The sequence below is a fragment of the Somniosus microcephalus genome, chromosome 11 (genome assembly GCF_052327205.1).
Source record: "Somniosus microcephalus isolate GS21.2 chromosome 11, FLI_Smic_1.0, whole genome shotgun sequence".
NCBI lineage: Eukaryota > Metazoa > Chordata > Chondrichthyes > Squaliformes > Somniosidae > Somniosus > Somniosus microcephalus.
The window spans coordinates 8,817,637-8,843,783 of record NC_140997.1 but is presented as its reverse complement, the minus strand read 5'-3'; the positions used below and the strand labels follow the sequence as shown (position 1 = coordinate 8,843,783).

The window sequence follows — 26,147 nt, the reverse complement described above, 5'->3', positions numbered from 1 at the left end:
TCCCCCTTCTTGAATATAGGTATTATGTTAGCTATCCGCCAGTCTCCTGGCACTACACCTTTTTCTAATGAATTATTAATTATGTTTAATAATGCCTCTGCTATCTCTTCCCTAGATTCTTTTAAAATGCATGGATGCAATCCATCCAGACCAGGGGTTTTATCTTCTTTGAGTTTGATTAGTTTATTTAATATATCCCCTCTTTTTATTTTAAATGCACTTATCTCATTACTAATCTCATTATCCAATGTCATGTCCACCTGTTCGATCTCCCTGGTAAATACTGAAGCAAAATAATTATTTAACACTTCTGCCATCTCTATTATTAATAATATTTAATTATTATTGATTAATAATTAAAGATGATTAATAAGAGATATTGCAGAAATATTAAACAATTATTTTGCTTCAGTATTTACCAGGGAGATCGAACAGATGGACATGACATTGGATGATGAATTTATTAATATTCTTTTTAAGCTCATCCTCTAGTGAAGTGTCTATTTTGTTATCTTCTTCAGTAAAAACTGAGGTGAAGTAGTTATTCAATACTTTAGTCATTACCTGTGAGTTTATCTTGCGCATCCTTTAATGGCCGTATCCATACTTTAATTTTCCTTTTGTTATTTATGTGTCTATAAATGATATTCCTTGATAATTTGATTTTCTCTTTGCCTTCCTGATGGTTTTTAAAAAAAACTTTTGTCCTAAGTATTGTAATGTAGTTGAACAGAAACACAGAAATAAAACAATTTGCACTGATCAGGAGCCGTGTAAGCCAAAAGGCAAAGTGCAGGATGCCAGGAAAGTGTTATCAGTGTTGTTGAGCTGTTTAAAAATTGTTGTTAAGCTCAGATGTTAATTCTGGAAATGTTTATGTACCTGAATGTCTGAATAGTATTTGTGGCACTTTATCTTGCACTTGGAAAAACTTAGCTTTTGTGTTGATTTTCCATCAGTTAAATGATCTTTGAACATTTAAAAAATTTGACCTTGAGAATGGAATAATCTAGCTATAAATAACTTGGAAGCTAGGAAGTACTCAGAGTCTCTTGTGTTTGCTGTCTTATAAAAGTAGTTCAACAACTAATCAACAACTTATGTTCTTATGTTTATATAGCATTCATCACTTGCAGAAAAAAAGATGTCCCAGTTCTTACAATAAGGAAGAAAAGGATATGATGGATAGAGAGCATGGAAAAGGGAATGGAATGGCTAGGGCTGGAAACCAAAGGCACAGTCAAAGAGAGGGTGGTTTTCAGAAACAGGGAGGGCAGAGCAGAGGGAACTGGGTTGAGGTGGTGAGAAGAGTATTGGTTGATCAACAATGAGGGAACAAAAAGAATTCCACTAATAGAGGAGCAGAGAGTGTCTGCAGGGGTGCAAGGCAAGAGGAGAACACTAAGGTGCAGTGGGGCACGGCCATGGAGAATTTTGAAAAACATGGACAAAAGTTTTGAAATTGGCACACTAGCACAAGGAGCCAGTGGAGCTTGGGAAGGGTCATAGTGTGACATTTTGGATGAGTTGAAGCTTGTGAATAGTTGATGCAAAGAGGCTAGCCAGAAGGTCATTGGAGAAATACATGATAAAAAGAAATTGGTAACTGTAATCAAATATTGATCACATTATGCAATTAAATTTAGTGTCAAAGTTATGTTACCATGTTAGACAGTGACAACAATAAGCAGCAAATTAAGCCCAATAGAAAAATCAATAAATATGTTTGCAGGCAAAAATTTAATTAACCTATTTATATCTGTCCCTTTTGCAAATTATAAATTGAAGAGAATTATGCACACATTAGGATGAAGAATATCTGTACTGTGGAATTGGATACTTTTCTACTATTAGACCTCACTGTCATAAACAAGTACTCCCAGTTCAAGTAAGGCAAAGGTTAAGTGAAAAATAGGGAAATCAAAATCAATTTTCCTATTACACGCTTCAGGCATGGAAATCATATTCATAAACTGTGTGGTCCTCAGCCCACAATTTCCCATCAATTAATTTTCACATGTTCTCTCAATATACACTCCCGATGAACAAGGCTCTGTACCAGTAGAAAGCAAGTGGAAAATGTATCCTATAGATCCTCTGTCTGGTGCAATATAAAAATAATAATAAAATTAAACATATTTAAGTTTTTGGTGTCATTTCTGGTCTACAAAAAGAGCAGAATATATAACTGGTTGAGTCTCAAAGGCTAGTCAGTGAAGCATAACTAACTGGTGCAGTAGGTTAGTACAATGTTCATACACCTATGTGTGACTTGAGTATGAATCCAGCCCAGGTTAGTTTCCTCTGCTGCCTGTAAAATGACTGTGCAGTTTCAATTTGGTTTCTAGTGGTCAGTGACTTACAGGAAAAGCAGCCTTACAGTACTCCACAAAGTACCAATTTCACATTGGTACCCATTAGTCCGCTCCACTGACCCTCTGACAAACAGCTGTTACATCTATACGATGTTTAAAGTGTCTCACTATCAACAAAAGTAAAAGATCACATCTAATTTTAGCGACTCTTTTTGTCCTCATTTATACAGGAATGTATACATCTACTCCTGTTAATACTAAGTCTTTTTTACTTAAAAATTAATTGATTAATCGGTTAGTTCATATTAAGCAATTTGAATGAAACAGCACAGGAGGCGATTGTGTATGATTTCAATCAAATTAACAGATAATTCAAATTAAGTCATTTTGAATTAAGAGCAGACTAAATTTGTCTGTTGTCACTGGTATAATCTGTCCGGCATTCTTTCCCACAGTCAATCACACAATGAGGAGATAACTACAACATACTAATTATAATTTCACATATTCATGGTTTCCAGCCATTACCTGAACCTTAATGAGCCTTAGTAGTGATCACTCAAGTTGCAATTCTGTTGTGTCTCATCACTTTGTTACCACTCACTAGATTGAGCTCACTGTCAACAAGCAAATGCCTGTGATGCACCTCATGCATTGACCTGGCCAATTTCCTGACAAATCTCAGCTAATAAATTATTTGATTAGCAATGTCCCATCAATCACAACTATACCATAGCTAAACAACCTTATCGGAAATCTTTAGCTTTTTAAGTGTCATATTGGGGATTCTTGAGGCTCGCCCCCCAGCCCCTGTTTTTTGATTCTCATCACCCCACCATAACTGAATAAGACCTGAGGACAATGTGCCTAATTCTGCAATATAAAATGAACCGAATAGTGATTCTTCACGCTCCCCTCCCACCCCCACAAGAAAACAAATACATCATGGATGTGATGAAAACAAAATCAATGAATGCTGAAAATAAGAAAGAAAAACACGGAATGCTGGAAATTTACAGCATCTGGAAGAGGAAGAAAGGTTATAGCTTTAGGCCAAGACCTTTGATCAGAAGGATCTTTCAGATGCTGACTGGCGTCCTGTGATTCATCAATATTTCTTGATTTTATTTCATGTAATATTTAATATCATGTAATATTTAAAATTTTAAAAGGTTGTATGAACTTACAGTATAGTTTTAAAATTTGAAACTTTCTTAGCGGAGTATCCAGCAGGGGTTTGTTCAGTACCATAAATATTTAGTGAGTGAGCTTCCACAACCCACTCACCACTACATTTATTCCTGAGTTACGGGGTCACTTCTCGCAATGAATATTTATTCAACAACAGTCTTTATTCTATCAGTCACCGCTCTTTTCATGCCTAGTTGGAGTACTTTGTATAGAATTCTGTTCTAAACTTTTTTTGAGCCTTTTTAATAATTGATAGTTACGCAATCATAAATGAGTGAAAAAGCTGTGACATTTAAATATTCCAAGAACTTCCGTTTCTATTGACTGTTCACTGGATTGGAAATGCTTGACAGTAACATTTTAGGCAAAGAGGAGAAGACCATTGGTTCATTTAACCTATCCTTACACACCTCCCATCTAGTTCCTTACCTGATTCTAATAGCCCTGTATCCCCTTTCCTAACAGGAATACATCCATTATTTTTAAGCTCTACTTTGGTTTCCTGTTCCACCACCCCTGCTGGTAATTTGCTTCATCTGAAAAACACCAGAGCCGATGTAACAAAACTTCAATAACATATGTGAATAAACATATCAAAAGAAAGGCTAAAATGTGTGAATGATATTGCAACAGGCAACATAATCCTAATGGCACTTTCCTATTTCATGTTTTGAATTCTTATGAATATTTAATGTATCTCTATCTAAAATGAAATCTAGAATTTAAGTTCCGTATTTATCCCAGTCACATGGATGGCTGAAGAAACCCTTGCATTTCATCTTTGTTTTGTTCTAATGATTTGAAATACTTCTTGTACCCAAACTCTATATATGTACACTCCAGGGAGTCTGCCCTTTTCATTATCCATGCTTGCCCGCAGCATTAAACGGCTGTTGAAAGATATGAGAGATAAAGTGGGATATAAAGCCTGTGACTTTTGAGACCAGTTTGATGGATGGAAATGTTTCTCTCTAGTCCTATAGAACAGGGAAATATCCAGGTTTTGGGGTTGTATGCATTTGTGTACGTTTTTTTAATTTCACAGGGCAGCAGATATGGTCATGGCTCCCCGCTGTCCTCTCTGCTGCTGCTCCATACTGCTGTGGGCGTGACTTCTTGTAGCTTAAACTATTGTGAAAATTCCCACCCACACCACCCTTCCATCCCTTCGAACACCAGCAGGTAGGAACCAGGAGTGGATCTGGGAGGGGAGGAGAGTGACTGTTGAAACAGAGTGTGGGAGGGGATTGAAAGGTAACAATGTGAACTGAGGGGGAGGGGTGGATAGTGTCAGAATGAACTGAGGAGAGTGGGTTGAAAGATACCAGCACAAACTGAAAGAGTGTGGGAGGGGGTGAAATGTGCCAGAAGGAACCAAGGGGTGGGGAGGGGGAGAAGAGAGATTCTATCGACACAGAATAAAATAAGGTGGGTTTGTAGAATTTTGATTATATGCATCAATAGAAGATTCTTATTCAGCACTTTTCTTAGCTAAAGTATTAAAGTCCAATATAATTAATGCTGCTAAGGATTTGTTTACAGTGTCTAAACTTAGGGGAAACTTTTCAGTAGCTGCTTAGCAAGTTACAGACAATATATTTTTGATTATATATAACACTCATAAAAATCTCTAGTGAAATCCTTTATTTTTGAAAGTAAGAACATTGATAGATTTTGGGTCATTTGTATGAGATAAATATTGTATTCTCTATCATGTCATCTTTCCTTCAGTGTGTTAGTAACTGGGATATGTGATATCATTAATACTTTATTGCGTGCAATGGAGCAAAGAGGCAGATAATTTATATACTATTGGAAAGAAAATATGATAAACACACCATAAATGTGATATGAAAATGGGGAGGCTGGTGGGTAGAAATAAAAACATATTTTGCAATTGATTTTTTACTTGCGATCGACTGAAATCAATGAACACACAGGGTTAGAAACATAGAAAAATAGGAGCAGGAGTAGGCCATTCGGCCCTTCAAGCCTGCTCCGCCATTCAATAAGATCATGGCTGATCCTCTATCTCAATACCATATTCCCGCTCTCTCCCCATACCCCTTGATGCCTTTTGGATCTAGAAATCTATCTATATCTCCTTCTTAAATATATTCAGTGACTTGGCCTCCACAGCCTTCTGTGGTAGAGAATTCCACAGGTTCACCACCCTCTAAGTGAAGAAATTTCTCCTCATCTCAGGCCTAAATGTCCTACCCTGTATCCTGAGACTGCGACCCCTCGTTCTAGACCCACCAGCCAGGGGAAACATCCTCCCTGCATCCAGTCTGTCTAGCCCTGTCAGAATTTTATACATTTAAATGAGCTCCCCTCTCATTCTTCTAAACTCTAGTGAATACAGGCCTAGTCGATCCAATCTCTCCTCAAACGACAGTCCTGCCATCCCAGGAATCAGTCTGGTGAACATTCGCTGCACTCCCTCTATGGCAAGTATATCCTTTCTTAGGTAAGTATACCAAATCTGCACATAGTACTCCAGGTGTGGTCTCACCAAGGCCCTGTACAACTGTAGTAAGACATCCTTGCTCCTGTACTCAAATCCTCTTGCAATGAAGGCCAACATACCATTTGCCTTCCTAACTGCTTGCTGTACCTGCATGTTTGCTTTCAGTGACTGGTATACAAGGACACCCAGGTCCCTTTGTACATCAACATTTCCTAATCTATCACCATTTAAATAATACTTTGCCTTTCTGTTTTTCCTACCGAAGTGGATAACTTCACATTTATCCACGTTATACTGCATCTGCCATGTATTTGCCCACTCACTCAACTTGTCTAAATCGCCTTCAAGATTACTGAGGCTTTAATCACTGTGCCCTGCTCTGAGTATCACTGTTACTATGGGAGAATGTTTATTGCAAGGAGAGATTAATTTCGTACCGGCGTAGTTTATTATTAGCAAGAAATTCAAATAGCCGATTCCGCGATCAGTTCTTTTCGGAGGACGATCTGGGATTCAGCAGCATGTCAGTGAAAGAAGGAGCGGACGACCCAGGCACCGAACCCTCTGAAATGCTCTCCAAATGCACGCTGTACGAGCGGTACCTCCAGCCCTGTGTGGTCGAGCTACTGGGGTCAGCGCTCTTTATCTTCTTCGGCTGTTTATCGGTGGTGGAAAACGTGGAGGGAACAGGACGGCTCCAGCCCGCCTTGGCTCACGGTTTGGCGCTGGGGCTCATCATCGCTATCCTCGGGAATATTAGGTGACTTTGCACTCTTGATGATTACTAAACCACCACCAAAAGAAATAGTGCATTTACTGATTCGAATTCAATAATATTAAGTTAAGAAATCGGCACATAAACGATTCATTTATGTAGAAAGAAGCGGAGGTATTTTCAATGTTAAAACAACTTACATTGATCCAGCGCTTTTAATGTAGGAAAGCAGTTTCAAGATTAACGAACAACATTATTCCAAAACTGTGTCAAAATTCAATTTGCTTCCTTCAGTAGGACTCTACTTAAATGTCGGTACCTGTTGCACGGAAAGGAAATTAAAGGGCGCGTTCCCCAAATGGCCATTTACTTCCTGGGTTTCATACTTTGCAGAGGTTTCGGATGTGATTTTATAAATGGTATCATCTCTGGTTAAACAATCATGGTGGCACCGTATATTCCTCATTATTATTTTTCAGCAGGTCTTCCATTTGCAATCCGTTAATTACTGCTGCGCTTAAATCTTAAACTTCTGAATAAGCTGGAAGATCTTATTGAGGTTTTTTTTGGCTACTGCCTAATGTGTGTAATTTTGGAGGAAGTTTCTCTTATTTTACTACCGGGCCAGGTAAATGGGAGAATTTCTCTGGCAAAGGGTCATTCAACCAGGGAAAACAATGCTTAGTATTGGTGAAAAAGTGAAGTTTTAACTATTACAAGGCGCCACTCGTATTCCCTCCGATCCCTCTCCCAAATATTCAAAGATACTTAAGTTTTAACGTAATGGGGGTAAGAGTTCATCTGCATATAACGGTATCATAATTGTGTTGAAGATATTCCTCTTTGGTATTTCTAGTGAAATTATAAACATGATCCCAAAGTAGGTGTTAAGGATTTTATTAGAAATACCCAGCAAAAGAATGCTTCACAAACCATTTTGTTGCTACCCATCCTGACCCCAGCAATTCTTATTCTAATGGCAACATTATTTAATTACATTTTTAGGAAGTTCTTGATAAAGTTCCATATGAAGTACTTCTGATTACACTCAAAGTGATATAAATACAGGATAGAACATGGGCTGCATAAGAAGAAGAATGGGAAACAGTGTTGTGAGAGGTCTGAGAGGAGGACATGTTGAGCAGACTGTGCAAGGGTCAGTGCTTTGACAGTAATCCCCCTCGTCCTTGTGGTTTATCATCTACAAAAGCAATTTGAAAATAATTGTAAACTTTTCAAATTTACTGAAGAAACTTAAATGAGAGCAATAGAGACAAAGGATATTGCTAAAGGTTTGCAGAGGATTTAGATCAGTTATGGAAATGAGCAGACAGAAGGCAGATACAATTTATCTATATCTATATATATAAAGGATATGTCTGTCTCTCTCTCTGGCCGGCTATACAATCAAAAGTTATAGAGCGTACCTACACATATGTTATATCAAAAGAAAGCTCATCATTAGGGGACTCTTGTAGGTGTATTTACTTTTTGCTCGGACAAACATTGTGCCGACGGTATCCAAAAAATGTTCAAAATTCCTCTCATTATCTGCTCATTTGCATCGAGTGGGGGCGGGTTCATTGTGTGCGCGGGCAGGCCATCCTACAGTTGAGTGACGTGATGATTGACCAATCCTACAGTTCAGTGACCTGACGGTTGACCAATCCGTGCGTGTGTGGGCGGGCCTTATAATTCTGAACCGAGGTGAGTCGCCGCCATCTTGATTCCAAACTTTTCATTTCTTTTTCCCACTTTCTGCGTGTTTCTTTTCAAATCTACATTTCCAGCAAAAAAAAAGTTGCTTTTAAAACACAAATTGTTTTAAAAAAAAGTTAATTAATTTGTAAATCTTTTCTCGAACATCTAGAATTTTCCTACCTTTCACCGTTTTTCCAGGCCTGTAAGCCTGGGCCTCTGTTGCCCAGCCACGCCCGAGCTAGGCACCACCCGTCGCGCTCAACAAGCGGCTCGCGATCGCCGCCATCTTTGTGAAGGCTGGAGGGGGCGGGCCTGAGCCGAGCGTCGCCACCGCTGCCATCTTAGTAAAGGCGGGTGGGGCAGGAGTCAGCGCGCGCGACTTGAGTCTGGCCGGGCCTCACGCGGTAGGTTGCGCGGCGGCGTCTCTCTCTCTGCTCTTGAAGCCAGCTCGGGTGGGGGGCGGGGCTCGGGAGATCGGGGTTCGGCAGATCGGGGCTCCGGGGGGGGGGGGGGCGGGGCTCGTGAGATCGGGCCTTGGGAGATCGGGGGGGGGGGCGAGCTTCGGGAGATGGGGGGGGCGGGGCTCGGGAGATCGGAGCTCGGGAGATCAGCGCTCGGGAGATTGGGGGGCGGGGCTCGGGAGATCGGGCCTCGGGAGGGCGGCGGGCGGGGCTCGGGACATCGGGGGGCGGGGCTCGGGACACCGGGAGATCAGGACATCGGGGGGCGGGGCTCGGGGACTCCCCCCCCCCCCCTCTCTTCCCCCTTCCCCCCTCTCCCCCTCCTTCCCCCCCATCGCCGGCAGAGGGGAGAGGGTCTGCTGGCTCCCCCCTCCCTTTCTCCCCCCTCCTTCCCCCACCTCCTCTCCCTCCCCTCCTCTCCCTCCCCTCCCTCCTCCTCCCCCTTCCCCCCCTTCCCCCCTTCCCTTTCCCCCCCTCCCCCCGTCGCGCTCTCTCTTCCCCCCAGTCGCGCTCTCTCTTCCCCCCAGTCGCGCTCTCTCTTCCCCCCCAGTCGCGCTCTCTCTTCCCCCCAGTCGCGCTCTCTCTTGCCCCCAGTCGCGCTCTCTCTTGCCCCCAGTCGCGCTCTCTCTTCCCCCCCCCCCCCCCAGTCGCGCTCTCTCTCTCTCTTCCAACAACAACATGCCCTCAAAAATCCCTCGGCACCGCCGGGCACTTCAGCTAGTTAGTGATAAAAGGGAAGTATTACACATTGGTTGAAAAAGTATAAGCCATAATTATACAACAAATAAAATGTATGAAGAAATCTGGCAATGGTAGATGGAAAAATATTAGGGTTTTTGAAGATACTGTTGGACGCCACGATGGGAGAGTTACAGTACTATAGCGATTTGCTTCAATAGGACAGTCTTTTCTCAATACTGACCTTCTTAGTTCTTGTGTTTTAATTAACCCAGACCATCCATACTCCAGAGCAGAATCGCATCATGCCGCAGGAGAAAGCAGTCTTACAACCACTGCAACTGTACCAGGCACCAGCAAAGCAACAAACGCACCTGCACCTCCACAACTATGCATTTAGTATTTTAATACCACTAGGTTAGGAAGTTAAATGGAAGAGAACTGGAGTTATTATTTGGGTATCATGTACAGGCATCTCATCGGTTTTGTAATTTTTCAAATGATTACATTGACACTGACATCTTCCCATTGTTTTCAGTGGTGGACATTTTAATCCAGCAGTGTCCTTAGGACCATATTTAATTGGTGGACTTAATATTATTCTACTCATTCCCTATTGGACTGCACAGCTATGTGGTGGAATGATCGGAGCAGCACTCACAAAGGTTGGTCAAGTGAAATGTAATTTCGACAGTAAGACAATTAATAGAAGTACAAACTAAAGTAACACCTACTCAATTACAGGAAACTTTTTTTTATCCGGCACCGACGGGACCGACGTGGTGCCGGTTCATCAAAAATTCCAGATAACCGAGAGCTATAGTAAAAGATACGGAGAGCTGAGAGCTCCGTATAAAGCAACAAACCCTGTTGCTTAGCAACAGGTGCAGAACAATGGCCACAAGTTCCAAGCGTCTCTGTAGCTTAGCAATAGCTGCAGCCACACCCTTGCACAGCAACAGATCGAGGAAGGCAAGTACAATATGAAGTAGAACTTACCTGAACCTACTCCTGAATTCTGCCGGTTAACCGAGATTTCCGGTTATTTAGGTGCCGGTAAATCGAAAGTTTCCTGTAGAAGATCACCCTTGTAGTTATAATCCAACTAATAGACAATACCTATTAAACAAGGTAAACCACTGACTCAAATTCAAACTAATTTTGAAGAATACCTCAACAGAAATTATAATCCAGGGCAATGGGAGGGAAAGGTAAGTGTTTTTGTTCAATTTAGTAGAAATGGAGTCGGAAAAACATTACAAATGGGATGAATAATATTTAAAACCTTTCTAATCAGGAGGGACTAAAGCTTTTGTTGCAGTGTATGGACTAGGACTGTTATGTATTGTGTGTTCTATTGTGTGTTCTCCTCCCACCTGTGGTGGCGCTGTCACAGGAGATAAATGGTTGGGTATTCTCTCGGTTAAGTTTAGCTCTCTTTGTTCGGAACTTGCCAGAACTTCCTTTCCTTCCAATAAAGCACTTCATGTTTGAATCTCTGAGTTCTGAGTCCTAAATTGTGTCTAGGTAGAAAGGTACCGACACAACAAGTGGCAACGAGGAGCGGATGAATCTGCGTACGTTACGGGTGCAGTGAGTAAACAGAAAATTTAATTTGAAACGTGAGATGGCTACTATATTAGGAAACATCGGTGATTTTGATGAAAATGTGGAGCAATGGAGCGCATATACGGAACATTTTGACTATTTTGTATTGGCGAATGCGGTGGCAAATGAAAAGGTCGTGCCTACCTTTTTGAGTGTAATCGGGCTGAAGACTTTCAATTTACTTCGCAGCCTCGTGCAGCCAGATAAGCCAGGAACTAAAACATATAAGCAACTAGTGGAAATTCTTGGAGCACATTTTTCACCAAAACCTCTGGTTATTGCTGAGAGATTTAGATTTCACAAACGGAATCAAGAGGAGGGGGAATCAGTGACGATGTTTATTGCTGCTTTAAAAAGGTTGTCGGAACACTGCCAGTTCAAGGAGGTGCTGAATGACACCATTAGAGACAGACTTGTGTGTGGTCTGCAAAATGCAGCCACACTGAAGCGCCTTCTTACTGAGGACAACCTTACTCTTGAAAAGGCCACTGAAGTTAGTGGCTCCATGGAGATGGCGGAAAAGGAGGCTCACCAGTTGAGTTCAACAGGGAGAGTTCACAAGGTGTCGTCTGAGCCTAAAGGTGCGCGGAACGGCACATGTTACCGTTGTGGGAAAACGGGCCATCATGCTAATGACTGCTGGTGTACGGAGCTGGAATGCCGAAATTGTGGCAAAAAGGGTCACATTGAACGCGCCTGTAGAGGTAAAAAAAGAACAGACAGAGCTGGGAAGCATGGAAGCAAAATGTCTGTATTTGGACAAGAGAGGAAAAAGAGTGTTCATTCAGTGCAGTATGATGGAACAAGCAAAACAGAGGGGAGCGACACCTCTGAGGAGGAAGAGGTGCATATACTGACGGTTGCAGGTGGTTCAAATGGCTACTGGGTGTCACCACTGGTGGAGGGACAATCAGTGCGGATGGAGGTGGACACAGGCGCGGCTGTGTCCCTTGTTTCAGACACTGTCTACAACAAAATGCTAAAGCATCTTACCCTTCAGCCAACAAACATTGTGCTAAAGACGTATACCGGCGAACCTGTGGCCATGAGAGGCGTCATTGAGGTGACAGTTAAATTGAACGGACAGACTGCAAAACTGCCACTATATGTGGTAAAGGGAAATTACCCATCGCTACTGGGACGTGCGTGGCTAGAGAAAATCACGCTGGACTGGCCTGCAGTCCGCATGATGTCAAAAGGGGAGTCAGGTCTGACTGCAGTGTTAAACAAACATGCAGAACTCTTCAATGGGGAACTTGGGAGCATGAAAAAGATCAGCGTGAGACTGGACATTAAACCTGACAGCAAGCCGAAGTTTCACAAAGCCTGACCTGTACCCTATGCAATTAGGCCAAAAGTTGAGGCTAACTTGGAGGCCTTAGTCGAGAATGGAGTCCTGGAGCCTGTGAGCGTGAGCAAATGGGCCACACCCATTGTTCCCGTCCTGAAAAAGGACGGATCTGTTCGAATCTGCGGGGATTTTAAAGTGACTATTAACCCGGTGCTGTCTGTGGAACAGTACCCTCTTCCCCTCATTGATGATCTTTTTACGGGCCTGGCCGGAGGGCAAAAGTTCAGCAAAATAGACTTATGCCAGGCTTATCTACAAATGCATGTCGATGACAAATCAAAGGAGCTGCTGACAATTGTGACACACAAGGGGCTATACAGGTACTGCCGCCTTCCGTTTGGAATTACGTCGGCCCCTGCTCTATTCCAAAGGGCAATGGATCAGATTTTGAGTGGACTGCCAGGAGTCCAGTGCTACCTGGATGACATCCTTGTCACTGGGACAAATGAGGAGGATCATCTTCTGAACTTGGATGCGACACTACAACGACTGAAAGAGTACGGACTCAGAGTTCGTAAAGACAAATGTGAATTCTTTCAGTCTTCAGTTGAGTACCTGGGGCATGTGATTGACGCTACTGGCCTGCATAAGGCGCCGCCAAAGGTCAAGGCGATCGTGGAGGCCCCAGCACCCCAGAATGTGAGCCAGTTACGTTCATTTCTGGGGCTACTTAACTACTATGGGAAGTTTATTCCAGACTTAGCAACATTGCTGAAGCCGTTACATCAGTTGCTATGTCAAGGCAAAACATGGAAATGGACTGAACTGTGCAACGAAGCTTTCACCCAAGCAAAGAAAGCATTGCTGAATTCGGAGGTCCTGACACACTTCGACCCAAAGCTACCCGTGCAGCTAGCATGTGATGCATCACCATATGGTGTGGGAGCAGTCATATCCCACATCATGCCTTCGGGTGAAGAGAAACCTATCGCCTTCGCATCACGCACCTTGAACAAGGCCGAGAGTAACTATGCGCAGATCGAGCGCGAGGCCTTGGGAATCGTTTTTGGAATTCGAAAATTTCATCAGTACCTGTTTGGGAGAAGGTTCACACTCCTGACAGACCACCGTCCATTGACTTCAATCTTCGGGCCCCACACCGGAATTCCGTCTCTCGCTGCAAGCAGGATGCAAAGGTGGGCTTTACTGTTGTCAGGACACACATACGACATCAAATATCGCAAATCAGACTTGCACGGCAACGCAGACGGTCTCTCGAGGCTACCCTTGCTCGTTACTCCCCCAGAGCCTCGTCAGATAGACATCTTCTACTTTAGACAAGTGGAGAGAGCACCTGTCACTGCAGTTCAGGTGCGAAGGTACACCCGCAACGATCCAGTCCTGTCTGAGGTAATGGACGATGTCATTCGAGGGAGAGCGATAGGAGATTCTCCTAGTTTGAAACCTTACGTTTCAAAAAGAAATGAGCTCTCCGTCCAGGCAGGTTGTCTTCTTTGGGGACGCCGTGTCATCATTCCGCCACCTCTGAGGGAACCTATACTGCAACAACTTCATACAGGCCACAGTGGGATGGTTCGGATGAAGGAAATGGCAAAAAGCTACTTCTGGTGGCCAGGTCTCGATGGGAATATTGAGGAGAAAGCCAAAACATGTTCCCCATGTCAAAGGGTCCGGAATGTTCCACAGCTGGCAACCCTACACCCCTGGGATTGGCCTGCAGAAGTGTGGCAGCGAGTACATGTGGACTTTGCCGGTCCTTTCGAAGGGAAGATGTTTATGGTGGTTGTGGACGCTCGTAGCAAGTGGCCGGAGGTCGCTGTGATGAGGTCTACCACGGCAGAGAAAACAATTGAGTAACTTAGTGAGATGTTCAGCCGTTATGGCTCACCGGAACAACTCGTAAGTGACAACGGTCCACAATTTGTATCACAGGAGTTTGCAACCTTCCTGCATGTGAATGGTGTCCAACACATCAGGTCTGCGCCCTATCATCCCTCTACTAACGGCCAGGCAGAAAGGTTCGTGCAAACTTTGAAGCACGCCTTGAAGGCATCGCAAGGTCAGGGCTCAATCCACCAACGTCTGAACAGCTTCCTGTTGTCCTACAGGAACGAGCCGCATGCCACAACCAAAACTTCCCCCGCTTCGCTCATGATGAAGAGGCAGTTGCGGACAAGTTTTGACTTACTCAAACCTCCAAGGGCAGAGCAGGTTGTCCATCGTCAACAATAAGCTCAAGTTGAAAAGAGAGAGAAAAGAGCCAAGGAGAGACGGTTTCATCCAGGAGAGCATGTCCTAGCTCGAAACTACAACACTGGACCGAAATGGGTTCCTGCTACGGTGATCGCACAGACGGGCCCGGTGTCTTACACGGTTGAGACTGCTGAGGACGTCGTCTGGAGAAGACACACAGATCAACTGTTGCTAGGAGCAGAGACAGCCACAGAGGCTCCAATGGCTGGTTGGCCTGAACTGTTTCCGAATGATACCGCAAACCAGCATCCTTTGCCACAGTGCTCTTCTCCAACACAGGAAGTCAAAGAGACTGTTCCACCTGTGCAAACTCCTGACTTTCAACTAACACAGGCACCTTCTCCATCCAGGTCTGTGTCAATGCCTACTGCTGTGGAAGCCAGCGATGACCGCCGGTATCCTGTCAGAGAGCGGCGGCCTCCAAGACGCTTGGATCTGTAGGCTTAGTGACTTACCCACAAGACTGGGGCAGAGTAAACCCCAGGGTAAAGTCAGGGTTTGAGGCAGTCTACCTCTACCCTATGTTCGTTCAGTGTATTGAAAGTAACTTACCTATTGAGGAATAATGTGGACCTTCCATTTAAGAGGGGAGGAAATGTTATGTATTGTGTGTTCTCCTCCCACCTGTGGTGGCGCTGTCACAGGAGATAAATGGTTGGGTATTCTCTCGGTTAAGTTTAGCTCTCTTTGTTCGGAACTTGCCAGAACTTCCTTTCCTTCCAATAAAGCACTTCATGTTTGAATCTCTGAGTTCTGAGTCCTAAATTGTGTCTAGGTAGAAAGGTACCGACACAACAAGGACGTTAAGAGAGAGGGTGCACAATGCAGTTGAGAGTTTAGGGAAATGGTGTAGTTTAGATAATGGCCATACAATGCACAAACAGTTCACAAATGTTCAAGATGACACTTTTCTTCCCCTCTGCTTAGGTCACGCTGGCAGTCTCTCCCCTTAGTTCATGAAGACATGTTCAATGTCCTCCCTCAATTCATGCTGATACTTTTCACACCCATTCCACTCAGTTCATTCTGGCAATTTCTACTTCCCACCCCCACTCACCAAGCACACCAGCACTCTCTACTCTCTCCCAGTTCATACAGGTACTCAAATATACCTATCCTCCGAGTTCATGCTAGAATTGCTGGCACCTTTCAGCCCTCCACTCCCCCACAATTCATGCTGTCCCACCTCCACCAGTTCAGGCTGGCACCCTGTACTCCCCTCCCCTTTCAATGAATGTTAGTCACTTTTCACTCACCTCCACCCCTCAGTTCAAACTGGCACTTTCCACTACCCTCCCCCTCTCCCTTTAGTTCCTTCTGGCGCATTTCACCCCCTCCCACACTCTTTCAGTTTGTGCTGGTATCCTTCAACCCACTCTCCTCAGTTCATTGTGGCACTATCCACCCCTCCCCCTCAGTTCACATTGTTACCTTTCAATCCCCTCCCACACTCTGTTTCAACAGTCACTCTCCTCCCCTCCCAGATCCACTCCTGGTTCCTACCTGCTGGTGTTCGAAGGGATGGAAGGGTGGTGTGGGTGGGAATTTTCACAATAGTTTAAGCTACAAGAAGTCACGCCCACAGCAGTGTGGAGCAGCAGCAGAGAGGACAGCGGGGAGCCATGCCCATATCTGCTGCCCTGTGAAATTAAAAAAACATACACAAATGCATACAACCCCAAAACCTGGATATTTCCCTGTTCTATAGGACTAGAGAGAAACATTTCCATCCATCAAACTGGTCTCAAAAGTCACAGGCTTTATATCCCACTTTATCTCTCATATCTTTCAACAGCCTTTTAATGCTGAGGGCAAGAATGGATAATGAAAGGGCAGACTTCCTGGAGTGTACAGATATAGAGTTTGGGTACAAGAAGTATTTCAAATCATTAGAACAAAATGAAGATGAAATGCAAGGGTTTCTTCAGCCATCCATATGACTGGGATAAATACTGAATTTAAATTCTAGATATCATTTTAGATAGAGATACATTAAATATTCATAAGAATTCAAAATATTATGGAATAGGAAAGTGCCATTAGGATTATGTCGCCTGTTGCAATATCATTCACGCATTTTAGCCTTTCTTTTGATATGTTTATTCACATATGTTATTGAAGTTTTGTTACATCGGCTCTGGTGTTTTTCAGAGGAAACAGATTACCAGCAGGGGTGTTGGAACAGAAAACCAAAGCAGAGCTTAAAAAATAATGGATGTATTCCTGTTAGGAAAGGGGGTACAGGGCTATTAGAATCAGGTAAGGAACTAGATGGGAGGTGTGTAAGGATAGGTTAAATGAACCAATGGTCTTCTCCTCTGTGCCCAAAATGTTACTGTCAAACATTTCCAATCCAGTGAACAGTCAATAGAAACGGAAGTTCTTTGAATATTTAAATGTCACAGCTTTTTCACTCATATATGATTGTGTAACTATCAATTATTAAAAAGGCTCAAAAAAAGTTTAGAACCTAACTCTATACAAAGTACTCTAACTAGACATGAAAAGCTTAACTGTATCATAGCCACTGAAGAAGACTGTTAAAAATTAGTTTTTGTTTTGTTTTAAGGTTGTTACACAGGATGGAAACTTTTTCAACGCAACTGGAGCAGCATTCACAGCTATTCAAAAGGACGAACATGTTGCAAGAGCTATTATCTGTGAGATAATCACAACAGCCTTTCTTGTACTAGCAGTCTGCATGGGAGCTATTAATCAGAAAAGCACAACTCCTTTGGCACCGTTCTGCATTGGGTTTACTGTTACAGTAAATATCTTGGCTAGGTAAGAGTGCATGTAGACATATTCATCTATCTATATCCATCTACATTTATCTATCTAAATCTATATACTATATTAAAATTCTGGCCGGAGTAACACAGTTCATTGAAAACTGCGATGTAAAGAATTCCCATGTTAAAATGCCCATACTTGCCTGTTATATTTACCTGTTACATTTCCCTGTAATGCCAGGAGTTGAAAGATGAGCAGAAAGGTACTATATAAATGCAAGTTGCTGTTGTTTATTGAAGCTTCAATAAAACTGATTAGACTGTTAAGAATTTTTTTTTAACGTAGTCAACTAAAGAATAGTTATGGATTAGAAACTGGACTGAAATAATGACCTTCGAGCTGCTGTACAGAGTTTTAAGATGTGCTTTGCGTTTTTTAATTTGCACTATGGGTAGGTAGAGGTTTTTAATCACCATTCTCACTGATAATGTGTTTTTTTTTTCTACCTGTTACATTTCCCTGTAATGCCAGGAAGTGACGATCTGATTGGATTTCCAATGTTAATTTTATTACCCACCTGTCATGGCTTCCTGTAACACCACTATGTGATGCTGTATTATCTTTTCTCCACAAATCAGTCAAAATGCTATCGATAGATAAGCAAAAGGGAAAGAGACAGAAGGAAACAGAGAGGAGAGACTGAGAGAGAAATGGCAACACAAGGACAAGTCAGAGAGGCCATATGCTCCAATTTTGAAAGAGGTGTCGAGAGAAAGTGGATGCATTGGTTGTCATTTTTCAAAATTCCATTGATTCTAAAATGGTTCCTGCAGATTGGAAGGTGGCAAATGTAACCTCACTATTTAAGAAAGGAGGAAGAGAAAAAACAGGGAACTACAGACCAGTTAGCCTGACATCAGTAGTAGGGAAAATGCTGGAATCTATTATTAAGGATGTGGTAACAGGGCACTTAGAAAATAATAATAGGATTGGGCAGAGTCAACACGGATTTATGAAAGGGAAATCGTGTTTGACAAATCTGTTAGAGTTTTTTGAGGTTGTAACTAGCAGAATAGATAAGGGGGGACCAGTGGATGTGGTGTATTTGGATTTTCAGAAGTCATTCGATAAGGTGCCACACAAGAGGTTATTAAACAGGATTAGGGCTCACGGGATTGGGGGTAATATACTAGCATGGATTGAGGATTGGTTAACGGACAGAAAACAGAGAGTAGGAATAAACGGGTCATTTTCGGGTTGGCAGGCTGTAACTAGTGGGGTACCGCAAGGATCAGTGCTTGGGCCTCAGCTATTCACAATCTACATCAATGATTTGGATGAGGGGACCAAATGTAATATAGCCAAGTTTGCTGATGATGCAAAGCTAGGTGGGAATGTAAGTTGTGAGGAGGATGTGAAGAGGCTTCAAGGGGATATAGTGAGTGGGCAAGAACATGGCAAATGGAATATAATGTGGAGAAATGTGAAGTTATCCACTTTGGTAGGAAAAATAGAAAAGCAGAGTATTTTTTAAATGGTGAGAGATTGGGAAATGTTGGTGTTCAGAGGGACCTGGGTGTCCTTGTACACGAATCACTGAAAGTTAACATGCAGGTACTGCAAGCAATTAGGAAAGCAAATGGTATATTGGCCTTTATTACAAGAGGATTTGAGTAGAAGAGTAAAGATGTCTTACTGCAATTATATAGGGTCCTGGTGAGACCACACCTGGAGTATTGTGGACAGTTTTGGTCTCATTACCTAAGGAAGGGTATACTTGCCATAGAGGGAGTGCAACAAAGGTTCACCAGACTGGTTCCTGGGATGGGGGGATTGTCCTATGAGGAGAGATTGAGTAGACTCGGTCTATATTCTCTGGAGTTTAGAAGAATGAGAGGTGATCTCATTGAAACATACAAAATTCTTACGGGGCTTGACAGGGTAGATGCAGGAAGGATGTTTCTCCTGACTGGGGAGTCTAGAACCAGGGGTCACAGTCTCAGAATAAGGGGTCGGCCATTTAGGACTGAGATGAGGAGTAATTTCTTCACTTAGAGGGTGGTGAATCTTTGGAATTCTCTACCCCAGAGGGCTGTGGAAGCTCAATCGTTGAGTATATTCAAGACAGAGATCGATAGATTTTTGGATATTAAGGGAATCAAGGGATATGGGGATAGTACCATGATCTTACTGAATGGCAGAGCAGGCTCGAGGGGCCGAATGGCCTACTCCTGCTCTTATTTCTTATGTTCTTACTATGTGCAACACAACAGGTGATCCACTAGTGATACATTAACATTTTGCGCATACTTCACACTTCTTGTAAGTGTGACACTTACTTCCTGTAACACGTCCCTCATCATACATTTCCGTCACACTTTGTTGATTGGCGTAAAAGTAACGGCAAATCAGAACTGAAGAGGTAGGGGATATATAAATCCAAAGCAAAGAAAGCAGCTAAAGATTTCTGAACATGCCTTAAGCCTCTTTCCAATCATCATGTCCCCCCACCCCTCCCATTACCACATTGCACGTCAGTGTTCTCCCCAAACCAGTACGTTTCCTCCCCCAATCAATACGTGGCCTCCTCTCCCTCAAGAATTCCAGACCTTGTCCCTCCCAATGCTCCCGTGCCCGTCACCAGTAGTTCTGGAGTCCAGAATCTGCCACCCACCACGTTCCTCCCATTCCCAGACCATTTTCCCAGTGTTCTCTGATCATGGGTCAGACCATTCTCCCAGTGTTCTCTGATCATGGGTATGCCGCCATTGTTTCTAGACCTCATGATCTCCTTCCAGTCATCACAGATCCCAGGACCTGCCCAGTGCTCTCAGCACTGCTCTATCTTTGTGATAGAGTCCCTATGGCTCACCTCCCTAAGACTTTCCTCTTGCTCCCAGACCTTTTTCTCAGTGTTCTCTGATCACAGGACTAACCCCATTATTCCTAGACCCCAGGAAAATATCCATGCAACGCCACATTAGATCTCCCAAAATAGATTAAAACTCCTGCATACAGTGCACATTTACTTCCTGTAACATTTTCCTTTTCACAGTTTCCACAAGGTATTGTCGACAACATATCTATTGTTATAATACAACAAGATGGTTGTGGTGGTTGGAGTTCAATCAACACAGCCCCCCCAGGACATCGCTGCAGGACTTCCTCAGGGCAGTGTCCTAGGCCCAAACATCTTCAGCTGCTTCATCAATGACCTTCCCTCCATCATAAGGTCAGAAGTGGGGATGTTCGCTGATGACTGCACAGTGTTCAGTGCAATTCGCAACTCCTCAGATAATGAAGCAGTCCATGCCCGCATGCAGCAAGACCTGGACGACATTCAGGCTTGGGCTGATCAGTGGCAGGTAACATACGCACCACACAAGTGCCAGGCAATGACTATCTTCAACAAGCGAGAGTCTAACCACCGTCCCTTGACATTCAACGGCATTACCATCGCCGAATCGCCCACCATCAACATCCTGGGGGTCACCATTGACCAGAAACTTAACTGGACCAGCTACATAAATACTGTGGCAACAAGAGCAGGTCAGATGCTGGGTATTCTGCAGCGAGTGTCTTACCTCCGACTCCCCAAAGCCTTTCCACCATCTACAGTACAAGGCACAAGTCAGGAGTGTGATGGAATACTCTCCATTTGCCTGGGTGAGTGCAGCTCCAACAACACTCAAGAAGCTCGACACCATCCAGGACAAAGCAGCTTGCTTGATTGGCACCCCATCCACCACCTTAAATATTCACTCCCTCCACCACCGGCGTACCGTGGCTGCAGTGTGTACCATCTACAAGATGCACTGCAGCAACTCGCCAAGGCTTCTTCGGCAGCACCTCCCAAACTCGCAACCTCTACCACCTAGAAGGACAAGGGCAGCAGGCACATGGGAACACCAACACCTCCTAACTTGGAAGTATATTGCCGTTCCTTCATTGTCGCTGGGTCAAAACCCTGGAATTCCCTGCCTAACAGCACTGTGGGAGTACCTTCACCACACGGACTGGAGCGGTTCAAGAAGGCAGCTCACTACCACCTTCTCAAGGGCAACTAGGGATGGGCAATAAATGCTGGCCTTGCCAGCGACGCCCACACCCCATGAACAAATAAAAATAAAATCCTTCGACTCACCATGAGGAATGCCATGAAAGATCTGCGAGTAATATATTAAAGTTTTACATATACATGCACTTCCTCTCAAGTAACACTTGATTGCTCCCACCTGTTATGCTATTTCCATTGCACCTGTCTGCCATAATTAAATTTACTTATTCATTTTACTTACTTCTGATTTGAGTTTTCCAAGCTTGGCCTCCAAGGTAGGTGGTGTTATTTCTTACTTACTTCTGAGCCTCTCCAGCTGCATCTCCAAGATGGGTGGCACTGTAAAATTGCAAATTATTCAAAAATGTTAAAGTGTTACTCATCAAAAGTCACATCTGCCCCTCCTCGCAAGAGTTGATTCATCCAAATGACAAACTTTTTCGGAGATCAGAATACCAGCAGCATTTATTAAGGAATTGTTAGTGCCTTCTTGTGCACTATTCATTTTGGAATGACGAAACCAACCAACCAACACACTATCTTTACTAAATATAAGCCTGCATTTGAAATGTTTAATTGCCATCTGAAGGCCAAAGTCACGATATCACAATTTAGAAATTCTGGTCAGATCAGTTTGATACAAGTTATTACATAAAATCAGATGTGGGCAATTGTATAAAAAAACTGTCTGATTTAATAGTTAATGGATCATTTATTAAAACGCAGGGACCCATAATTAATACAATTTTTTCGGGGAACAGGATGAGTTGTTTGGCTGCAAGATAGGCGTTTTGGACACCTCTCCCACTTCTAACCCCTCAAATTGCAATTTTTTGTTCCCGAGGACATTCAGAGCAAATTAAAAATTTTGAGCAGGCACATATAGGGTTCTTCTGTCACCTTTAAAATTGACCCTGCCCATTTCAGCACCATGACAGTTCCCTCCCCTGTAGTGGCAGACACCCACTGAGAAGTGGAGATACTGCTAAGAATCTATTCTGCATACTTAATTCATCCTGACGGAGGAAAATAATGGTCGACCCATTTCTGGTGGTGATTCCCCCCAGGTTTCAGCCAATTGCAGCCCAGAACACAGGAATAAAGCACAGAGGCCACTAGTGTGTATATAAAAAACAATTACAGAATAGATTGCCAGTGTGAAAACATTAATATGTTAATATTGGCTCTAGGAATTTTGAAACAGCAATAATGTAATGCCTTATCTCCGATCCACCTATCAGAGGAAAATATATATTGCAACTTCACTGCAGATTTATAAACTAATGCCACTTCCAAACATATACTGCTTTCTTTTTCTTCATTGAGCTGTTTCACTGGACAATATCAGCATCAGAATAGATAATGGACAAATTATAAGGTTTAATTCATGAGTTTGCTAGGGAACCACCCAGTGAGAGTGATGGAAAAAACTTAAAACTATTAATTTTAAAGATTTTAGTAATTTTAATTACTGGTCAGATGCAAAAAAAATTTCAAGTAGTAATTTTAGATGGGGATTTACACTGAATATAAATCATTCATTGATCATATTTTATAAATATGTCAGTTGCAGTAACTAATACATGTACATGGTGTATTCTATCAAACTAGTCTTTGGATATAATGCATTTGTGCTAATATAAAATTGAGACCAGGATTACTCTTACAATGATTGAAAATAAGATTTGTAACACAGCAAATAATATAACCCTTATTGTTTGTCATTTTCAGTGGTGGTTCGTCTGGGGCATGTATGAATCCTGCCCGAGCTTTTGGACCAGCAGTGGTGGCCAACTACTGGGACTATCATTGGGTCTACTGGATGGGACCAATGATTGGAGCAGTGGTAGTAGGAATTTTAATCAGGTAACACAATTTATTAAGTCCATCTCTCTTAATACAAAAAGAGTATGAGGCAATATTACTAATAAGTACTGTGTGCAAACATATACACAAAGAAAAACAAGGAATGCTTCCTGTTGGCTAATATTTAAACAAGAATGGGATGGGATTGTTGGGAAGGGCAGATATATCCAACTCTGGTAAACGTCCTATTAGCAGAATCTCTGCCTACCCTTCCAAGCACAGTATTGCAGCCTATTCAAGTTACTCTGCACACAAAGTGCGAAGTCCACAATTCAAAGTGAGTTCAATTATAATGGCCATCAGGAATATCAGAGCAAACATGATGAGATACAAAACTTGACTATCTTTTAAACATATTTTCACTCTTTATAGTTCTCCTCATATGATGATCTACTCCCTAGTTAAGAGGGTGGCCTCTGCCACGCTTATGTAAGCTCTAGGAGCTGCAATAGTGTAGTCACCATGACTTGACTACCAAAGTGCCTCCCTGCTCTTTGAAAGAAGTGACGGTCCCACTTGGTATCTCTCGTTTACAGGCTCCATGGTCAGGTGACTTTTGTAAGGGAAATTAATAGCATTCCAAGGGATCTAAGCAGATTGAAGAATAGCAGATGGATTTTAATGTGGATATATAACAGGTAAAGCATATGTGAACTGGAAATGTATAAAAGGATTTGGATGGTGATTATTTACTATTTACTGAAAGGCTCCAATCAATATGAAAATGTTGTCAATATGCTAAATATGCATGTATAATTCAATGGTATGGTGATGTTTAGAAGCTTGTATGCACTTCTGTGCACCCTACATTCAAAAAGATATGGATTAGAGGATTAGAAAAAATGAATGAATGAGCAACAAATAAGATTCTGGCTCTGATTTGGCAGTATGCAAGATGTGGCCCATGGGCTGAATCCATCCTACGAGCTCCTTCAACCCAGTCCACAAGTCCCTCCTTCTGTTTGCACTCGTGTACAACAAAGACTTCCTTGAGTTGTTTAAACTTCATCGGCCTCAAGGCTTAGAAAAGCTGCTTTCTGGTTTGTGCGTTTAGACCAAGGAGCAGCATTTTTGCATCAATCCAGATGTAGCCTCTGGGCCTAGGAACTTTGAAAGAGACTGAAAGAGCTTCCAATTTACGAACTTCAGGACAGATTGATCAGCGAATACACTGCGGCTAACGGCAACAAATGCAGTGAAAGAAGGAATGTTAATGCTGCACTTCTGAATCATAGAACAGAGGTTGGCTGTTTCTGAGATGATTGGAGGGCAATTGAAATGGACTCCAACATGCAGGAATTGTCATCAACACATTGACCACATCAGCATCCTCAGTGACTCTCAGATGCAGCAACATAGGGACTTAGTTCAATTAAACTTAATTTATGACTACAAATTTAATATTGTATGCCTTCTTCAAGACTTCCAATATCTAAAGATACCTGAAGAAATTTGTTTTTCACAATGTTATATTCACTCCAGCCCATTGCAGTAAACATCCATAAGATTGATTATAAAAATGGAAAGACTGGGGAATAAAAGGTTTCGCATCACAACAATGCCAGAATCCAACCTCTAACTATTCTTCTAAAGACCAGAGACTGTAAACACACATACATTGCATAAAGAAATATCTAACAGAATACTCAATTTGTGCTTTTTAAACACTACTGCATGAAATGGTTTGGACAACATAGCAGCATAACTGATTGTTTTAACAGTGATACTATTAAAATGTAACAATAAAAGAATGAAAAAGCTAAAACCAATAAATTATATTTTTCTTCTATCTTTAGAATTCTGCTTGGAGACAGGAAAATCCGTTTAATTCTGAAATGATCAACAAAGAGGGAACTTCAGAATCTAAATGAAAAGTGCTTGACAAGTTTGATTCAGTATCTGTGTTGTCACATCCAGAGGATATATTTGTATGAATCTATATTACTGCCATTCGTGAATCTAGTGCAGGTGAAATTCCAATCATTGATAATTTTAGAATTAGCAAAGACAGAAATTTCAATTTTTTATTTAAATGAAAATGTTTGCAATTTATGATGTAAATGATACATCTATCTTAATTATTAGTAAAGTGAACAAATTATTACAATATACTATTTTCACTCAAGCCATTGCTGTATATGATATAGAGCTGTATCCCAGCATATGATTAGCTTCAGGAGACGAAAGAAAAAAATTGGTGGAATAATCAATTATAATATTACATTTTAATAAAATTTCACCAGAGGTGGCACTACCATCAGCTTCCCACTAGTGGCGTTACTGCGATTAGAAACATACTAATGTCAGCATCACTGCTTAGGGCACCCTCTTCCTATTTCTGTGCCCATCATTTGTGCTCAATTTTTAATTTTTTTTCTGGTTTCCCCCTGGCCCTTTTGGAATTTTCGCAGACAGCATTTCCCAATCTGTTTCAGGCCTTTCAGGGGATCAAAACTGCAATGATTCCATTGTTCCCCAAAAGCCTATTCTTCGATTATACTCACTTCAAAGGGTGAGCTATGCTACTGCAGTATTTTCCAATTATATATGGTGGCGAGGAAGCAGCAGCAGGCAGTGGGAAAAGACCAGAAACAGCGTCGGGCAAGAAGCCCAATTTTATCAGTCCTCAAGCAGATGGCATGGTGGAGAACAGCACCACATCGCTACCTCTCTTGTAGTGAGCAACAGGAGGATTCAATGAGAGCTAAATATAAAATATAAATAAGTTTTAAAAGGTGACAGGCAGACAAGATGGAAACAGTAGGTCGGGAAAAGTGTGACAAGAAA

The 26,147-nt window shown here is 42.4% G+C and overlaps 1 protein-coding gene across 1 annotated transcript; it reads left to right on the top strand.

Annotated features, from left to right (window-relative positions):
• Window positions 1-396: 396 nt before the first annotated feature.
• Window positions 397-26,147, top strand: LOC147110288 (aquaporin-8-like). The gene is made up of 5 exons (XM_086000128.1): window positions 397-6,736; window positions 10,070-10,196; window positions 17,274-17,488; window positions 23,226-23,360; window positions 25,157-26,147. The coding sequence occupies exons 1-5, from the start codon at window positions 6,498-6,500 to the stop codon at window positions 25,197-25,199; spliced, it is 759 nt and encodes a 252-aa protein (XP_085856254.1). The 5' UTR covers window positions 397-6,497; the 3' UTR covers window positions 25,200-26,147.

Excerpts from the sequence above, each read along its gene's own strand:
- LOC147110288 (XM_086000128.1), top strand. The coding sequence starts at position 6,498 with ATGTCAGTGAAAGAAGGAGCGGACGACCCAGGCACCGAACCCTCTGAA. Across the intron at positions 6,737-10,069 it reads GCTATCCTCGGGAATATTAG|TGGTGGACATTTTAATCCAG; the intron begins GTGACTTTGCAC and ends CATTGTTTTCAG. Across the intron at positions 17,489-23,225 it reads ACAGTAAATATCTTGGCTAG|TGGTGGTTCGTCTGGGGCAT; the intron begins GTAAGAGTGCAT and ends TGTCATTTTCAG.